The following is a 7581-nucleotide window of genomic DNA, read 5'->3' on the forward strand; positions in this document are numbered from 1 at the left end:
AAAATTTTCAAAACATACCTCAAATCACAGTTCATTGAGCTTATTATACATAATTTTAAATAGTTAATACAAGAGAAAAATCAGTATTTTCGCAAAAATAAGAGGAAAAAACAGGAAACATCAGCAATAAAATAAATCCGTTTGACAGGAGGATTCACCTTCGCTACAAGTCTTCATTTTCTGCTAGGACCTCCCAGTCCTGGCTTAGTCCTGGCTTTAGTGCTTTCTTTAAGGATTCAGTGACAGGCACACCCTGCATTAATCTTTTATGGTTTATGTTATATTACTTTGTGGTGCAATACTGACTCAACAACCTTCTCCCTTCACGTTCTTGCAATATAAAACGCTTCTGGTTCCGGTTGTCTTTGTAGTTTGTGTCCTGCAAAAATCTGAAACTAGAGATGTGAGTAAGAGTTTCTTTCCGAAGAGACCGTGGTGAAGGGCTGCTCTATTCTTTTCTAAACGCCGGTTTCCCACACGACCATAAATTCGTGTGAAGATTGACACAGAGCTGAAGAATTCACATTTCTCCACTCATTTCTTTCATTATCTGAAGTATTTGTATTTCCCCGATAATTTTGCACCCTGTGGTGACACATTTTTGCTGGCATTTGAACTTAACTTATCCCTCCATGTCTTTAAACGAAATACTTGCCACCTCACCTAAAAGGAGCTCAAATAAGTTACATCCCTTTTCGGATCGATCATAAATATTTACCGATCTTTCGTCCACTGAGCGTTTTTATATAACACTTAACATTTAGAGCTCTTCAACTTACTGTTACTTTTGGATGCTCTCTTAAGTCAATGCTTCTCTTAACAGGTGTTTTACAGCTCCTCTTTGCCTTATTAGTTCATTCATTAGTTTTAATGAACGATATGCATTATAAATAAGCCCGTCTCTGAGCGACACTCTCCCTGTTCGGTAAGAAACCTCTTGTCGCTAGCAAGAATAAAAGCAGTCTCCCCGCTATTTGCACTTTATTTAGCCTCAGGCATGCTATTAAATCATTAAAGCAGGCACAACGCCGCCGGTCACTGCCGCAGCAGTGGCGACGGTGGTGGTGCGACACGACGGGGAGAGGTTGGTTGTCGGCCCGGGGAAAGGGTGGGGAGGGAAGGTCCCCCCTTCTGCAGGGCCACCGGGTACCTGCAGTGCCGCCGCCGCTCCGGAGCTGTCCAATGTAGCTCCGCTCCCGCTCACCTTCCGCAACCCCCCGCGCCGCTCCGCGCCGCGCCGCGCAGCCCGCGCCCTGCCCTCCCTCCGCCTCTGACAGCCCGCGGAGCCAGGGAGGCCGGGGGGGGGGAGGGATCTGGGAGGGGAAGTGTCTTTCCCGCGGCATCTTTCCCAGGAAAAGCGGATGCGTGGTTCGCTCACTGTGATGTAGATGACGGCAGATCCCGGTCCGCCGTCGGAAATGTTTGCGGTCCTGTAGGCAAACAGGAAGGATTTTCGCAGAGCGGGATCCTTCGGCCGCCCCCGCCCGCCTCCTTTGATCTGATGGGCTTTGAAATCCCCTTAGAAATTAGAGACTAATTAGCCCCAAAGCGAGAGTGGCAACAATGCATGACAAAGGCGAAGATTAGCCTTTAAGAAGGCAGTGCAAGAGTAATGGCCAGCCATTCCTAAACGAGCTGTGTGCACAAATCGTGTGCCAAAGAAAATCGATCCGATTCAACCTGGGTGTGTCTAACACTGCCAGGGATTGCCAGGGCCAGGCTGTTTATTTAGAGACAGTCTATAGTGTGGGAGGGTGAAGACACAGCCCCTAGCCTCTTCCAGCCTCCCAAGACAAAAGCAAAACAATCCCCCACGTCCGTCCTCAAGGAAACCTTGATCAAAGAAAGGTATTCAGCGGTGTCGGGTGTACGGGTGTGTTTACATGCATTTCACGGTATTTTGCGCTATGTATCCCGCGTTATCAGGTTGATTCCTCTGTGCACCGCCGGTGACCGGGACGGCTCTACCAAAGGTGTAAGAGCAACCCTTGCCCTGAATGGGACCAGCTTATCCTCGTCTCATGGGCAGGAGGAAGGAGTTTCAAAGCAAGGGCTTTGAGATTGCCTGAACAGAAATGAGCTTTACGAAGCACCCTTTTAACTGGAAAGATGTTTGAACTCTAGTTGAAGGGGATTTAGGGGGAATGGAGAGACGATTCCAACAGTTACTACTGGGAATGCAATATCGGGTCCCCTACAATGCTTACTTAGGCTAATGGAGGTCCTGTCATTCAGCTCCCATTGCGCTGGGATACAGGGTAAACATTCCCCGGTGACCCTCTCCGTGCAGGTCCCCTCTTCAGGACATCATTAAAAGCATACATGCACTTGCCTGACATCAATTGTCAGGCTGTCTCTCAGGGTTCAGAGATCCCGACAGAAAGCAGGAAAACAAGCCCAGTGGAGACCCGGCTCTGTGGCTGCAGGCTTTAAAGAGGCTGAAAATCGTTTGGTTGCGGGTGTGTAAGAAGAGACAAAGTGCTCAGCAGGTAAGAGCGGAGGGTTTTGCCAAGAAGGAACTGTCCTTGATCGCTGTGACAGGATTGACTCGCTGGGGACTCCTCTCTCGGGAGCATCCACGCGTCCCCGAGGGGGCTGCCTGTCTCCTCTCATCAGCATCACGGCGAGAAATTTTACAGCCGCTCTTTCTAGTCCTGCTAATCCTGTTATCCGGGGGGTTATAAATATTAACGCCGCTGGGGCTGGGGATGGGGGACCAGATTAAGCCCTCTCTGAAGTAAGATGTCAGCCAGCCTCTTCCCAACCCACCAGCGCCCGGGGTTGCTGGATGAGCTGCACGGCAGAGCCCCGCAAGTGCCCTGCCCAGAGGGGTTGCTGGGCGCCTCGGTGCTGGATTTCGTGGGCGACCTCTCCCTGGGCGCCCCCCAGGTCCCCCCCCGGGGCGGGCCCAGCCTGGGGCTCTGCGAGGTCACCTCCGGGCCTCCTTTCGGGGACAGAGCCCTGTCGCTTCGGGAGGGGATGGCCCGGGGGCTGCCCCTGGCTGCCTTCGGAGATGGAGATCCCGAAGGCGACGAGGAGGAGGAGGAAGAGGAGACGTTGCGGAGCGCTTCCCTCCTGGACAGACCCAGGAGAAAACGGGTTATCACCTACGCCCAGCGCCAGGCTGCCAACATACGGGAGAGGAAGAGGATGTTCAACCTCAACGAGGCGTTTGATCAGCTGAGGAAGAAGGTGCCCACCTTCGCCTACGAGAAGAGGCTCTCCCGGATAGAGACATTGCGCCTGGCCATAGTGTACATCTCCTTCATGACTGAGCTCCTGGATGGCTGCAGCAGGCAGGAGGCGAGCTAGGGAGCGCCGGGGCCCGGCTGGACGGGGCCGGGGCCGGGCACCACCCACGGCACCGAGCGGGTGGCCCCGGGCCCTTCCCTCCGCGGGACGCAGAGCCGTGCTCCTACCTTGGCTTCTCACACCGCAGCCAGGACCATGTAGGTGTAGCAGTGTTTGGGGAAGCGTGCGCTGGGGGACGGGGAAAGCGGGGAGAGAGGAGGGATGGAGAGGTTCAGTATGTGTAGATTTGCTAATATATATAATTGTTGTAAAGGGAAGGGGGGAAAAAAAGAAGGTCTGGGGAATTTTCGTTGTTGTTGTGTCGCCTACTTGCTTTAAAATTTTGCAATTTGTTGCCTTGGAGAAAGGCTCGGCCGGGGCAGCAGAGCCAGTCCAGTTTGCGGAGTGGGTTTCCAGCGGATTCAGTTGCCTGCCCAGCTGCCTGCCAGCGACTAGGAAAATCTCAGCGTGTGCGTTTTAACCTAGCGCTTTCTGCTTTTTTAAAAAATAAACAACTCCCTTTTCTTTGAAATCCAGGCTGCCAAGTCCATGCCGTGTGTCACAGGGCCGGTAAAGCGGAACATCTGGACACAACCATTTGTTGTCACGGTTTTCTTCCAGGGACCGGTTCTGTCCTTGCCTGTGGGCGGCCAGCGCCGTCGCTGGCACCGAGCAGGAGCTGGCGGAGGCGGGTCCGGCGCTGCCCGGCTCGGGGCGGCACGGCGGGGGCGAGGTGCGGCGGCTGGCCGGGCCGCAGGGCACCCTCCTCGGCAGCGGCGGGGTCGGCCTGGGAAGCCGTCTGCGCCCGCCTGAGGGAGAAAGCTTGTGGGCTTGTGGGCTTTGATTTTGGGGAGGTCAAGCGGAGACCTTTTCCTCACTGGATCCCGCCCCCCTATGTTTCATTGCTGCAAGGAGAGAAAATAAATAAAGAAATTCTGAAAAGCCGGAGCGGGAGGGAAGGGGGAAGCCCGGGCCGGCCGTACCCGGATGGGCACAGGGTCCACCGCAGGGATCGTTTTTTTAGCCTCATCTACTAATGCCTCGCAGCCGCTTGTTAGCAGGGGCGAGAGCCAGGGAGAGGGGCAGCGGAGGGAGTGGCCGTGGCCAGGCTGAGAGTGGGGCGAGGGGCCCGGGGGTCTCCTCTAGAAGCCCCTCCGGCCCTTCCTGATGTGTCTCTGCCCTCCCGCTTCCCCCCGCCCCCGGCTCTCCCTGCTGCTGGCACCTTCCCTCGCCGCTGCCGGGGAAAGACCCGGATTTCTCCCCGTATTTGCAGCAGGCGGGCAGCAACCAGCCTCACCAGGGCCCAGTCCAGCCTGCGTTCAACTTAGGAGCAAATGTCCCATCCAGGCCAGTGGTTCTGCATAACTTCGCAGGACAGCTTTTATCTCCGCTGTATAAAATTGTCGTGATATTAGTGAAATCAAGATTTACCCTGGATTCAGGCTAGTATGGCTAAGATCTAAATCCCACCCTAATATCTCTTTGATTTCTTCTCTGTCAGTTCCCGTGGTGATTCTTCTTCTTTTTCTCATTCCATTCACTTCAATATTATCATGAGTGAACTAATATCCTGTATTAATAGTCTAATATTCTTTCTCCTTTCACTTGTTTCCTTGGCTTCTTTTTCCACTTGTTTTTGTTGACCTCCCTGACTCCACACATTGCATCTGCTCTCCAGTTGTCAGAATGCTTTTTTTTCCAAGAGGCAGTTGGATAGTTAACGCAGCTGGATCCTCTCTAGAAACTGGGGTGTTTCACCTCTTCAGATGGTTGTTGTTTTGTTTTTTTTTTTTCTAAAAATAAAATGAGAAAAGGAACTAAGAATGAACCATGTTCCAAAATCAACAACTGTTCACATGACCCAGATGCATTTTACTGTTACCACCGTCTCAAGCAAAATGATGAAGACAAATTCTTTTAGGATAATGAAATGTGCAATTCAATATTCACTTCTTAGCACTGTTTCTCTATGATCTCTATACAACTGTGCTTTCCACAGTATGATTATGTATCTTTTCATATTTTTTTCTTGCTCATTTCACTGGATAAAATTAGAACTCTATAGCACAATGAGTCTTAAGTTAAGAGATTCATAATGTAAACATGTCTGTAACAGATAATTCAAAAATTATTAGTTTTCTCTTCTTGGTTCAATAACAAAACATTGGAATTTGTTCAAGACCCAAGGTTTTTCCATACTTGTGTTAAAGACTAGAGAAAAGCAGAAAGAAAATGTTACCTTTTATTTTTAAATACAAATCAAAATCTGGATCCTGCACTATGAATCCTGATTTTTAAAGGATCACTGGAAATTGTGCAGCAGCAATACAGAACAGTAGTAACAGTCTTATATGAGCCACTGATTCTAAAAATAACATTAGAACCTAAAAATACAGTTGCAGTATAAGCCAATGAACACAATATGCAAACAGCACAGATAAAGTATCGAGATGCATTTCATGTTGCATCAAAGACTTCGGAGGAGCTTCTCGGCCGCACATTGATTTATAGGAGCTGAGAATCTGATGAAGGGGGCTTTAATTTTTTATGTTTCATGCTTTTCCAAAACTGGCAAGGATTTACCAGAACAGTAGTCTAGATGCAATTTTTTCTTAGACACCTGTGTTAAAACTAAAGCATGCCCTTATGCCCATGAAGAGCTCAGTGAAACAGTGAGATACCATACTGACCCACGGCTTGGCCCGTGTGAATGTGTTGAAGTCCTGGAAGCTCAGTCTGCTAAGAATATAAACAAATTATGGAAACATCACAGACAAGCTTCTTGCTGGAGTGCGATCCCATCTCCCTGAAATAACAAGACTGTGGGGTCCCTGCTCCCCTCATCCTCATCTCAAGCCAAGATAGCTGCATCCTAGTGCAATAAAACAGCAAGTCAGGCTCTGGAAGCCAGTGAAAGCCTGGCCCTAATGAAGTGAGTGCAAAAGTGCTGCTAACTTCAGCAAGGCTAGAATTTCACCCACTGTCGTGAAAGGCCTTTCCCTTGCTCAGAAACCCTGCTGCCACCAAGGCTGAGGCCAATCCCCGTCCTTGGTCTCCCCAAAGCACCATGCTATTATCACCGCATTAAGAACAAAAACTGACAGTGTCAATTACTTCTGGGAAAATATAATGAGGGGTTTTTTAAAGCCTTAGAGCTGTTTGATCATAGCCCATTTTTAGATCCTGGTCTGAGGCGGGTTTGTTTATATTCTCTTTGCCCACTGAAGGCTGCCTTTTGGTAGAAAGTTGAGTTCCCTTGAAGCTATCACGTTACGATTAGTATTCAGACATGTAAACCAAAAAATAAGTCTAAATGAAATCATATTTGAGAGACATTTCCAAGCTTTCTAAGGGAAGTATAAATAATCAAATGATTTTGCAATCTATAGTCAGACTGATCTTGTTTTACAGCTGCTCAACGTGAAAGCAGGTTAAAGCAAATTAGTGCTGGAAACAGAACAAAATATTATGATAGCACTGCAAACTCCTGCATCCACATTCTGACCAGCTACTAAGGCCCCATGATTGGTGTTTATTATCTCATTTGTCAGCATTTCCATTATAAACACTCTAGTGTGGAGGGTTTATAACTCAGCTATAAAAATTCCTTCCAGGATGAAACTTGATAAGTGAAGTCTTAGTCCAACAACACTTTTTTTTTTTTCTTTTACAAACTTTAAAATAAATTAATTTTTGAAGTCATGGGGCTACTAAGCAAAAGTGATGGAAAAGAGTTTTTGATCTATTTTTGTTCTCCTTCAGATCAGTGGTGCTTCTCAAAGAGATTTTCTATGTAGCCCTTTTGGTCCTTTCAATGATGCTGGACCTTTTGGTTTTTTTTTTTTTAATTAAAAATAGCCAAAATAGTGAGGCTTAAAATGTGTGCATGCCGAGTCCCTGTTTTCATAAGAATTTGTTGTTTTTACTAGGCTTGAATACTACCAATCTGCAACAATGGCAGTCAAGGTTTTCCTACTACTTATACAACAGAACAATTACAAAGACGGATAGTTATGCTGGTTATAGTCTTTTTGTAGTACAGTAAAAATTGTTGTTTTTTTCTAAAAAGTTGCTAAATATAATCAGTTCCTATTATTTTCTCTTAAACTCTACTCCAAAAAGCATTGAAATGAACATTCATCACAGCAGTATACCCAGATTAAAAGAAATGATGGAATAAAAATATTCAACTGCAATTGCCTTAAAAATTTAGCTTTTTAAGAACTGCAGCTCAGATGTTATTTTAAAATTTGCTTGTATTTCATCCAGATTTTATTTTTTCCCTTCTCT

The 7581-nt window shown here is 47.7% G+C and overlaps 1 protein-coding gene across 1 annotated transcript; it reads left to right on the forward strand.

The window, feature by feature from the left end:
- Nucleotides 1-2742: 2742 nt before the first annotated feature.
- Nucleotides 2743-3312, forward strand: FERD3L (Fer3 like bHLH transcription factor). Its single transcript, XM_075140774.1, has one exon. The coding sequence runs from the start codon at nt 2743-2745 to the stop codon at nt 3310-3312; it is 570 nt and encodes a 189-aa protein (XP_074996875.1).
- The last annotated feature ends 4269 nt before the right edge of the window (nt 3313-7581 follow it).

This window comes from Calonectris borealis, chromosome 2, assembly GCF_964195595.1.
Source record: "Calonectris borealis chromosome 2, bCalBor7.hap1.2, whole genome shotgun sequence".
Taxonomy (NCBI): Eukaryota; Metazoa; Chordata; class Aves; order Procellariiformes; family Procellariidae; genus Calonectris; species Calonectris borealis.

Coding starts and splice junctions, on each gene's coding strand:
- FERD3L (XM_075140774.1), top strand. CDS start 2,743: ATGTCAGCCAGCCTCTTCCCAACCCACCAGCGCCCGGGGTTGCTGGAT.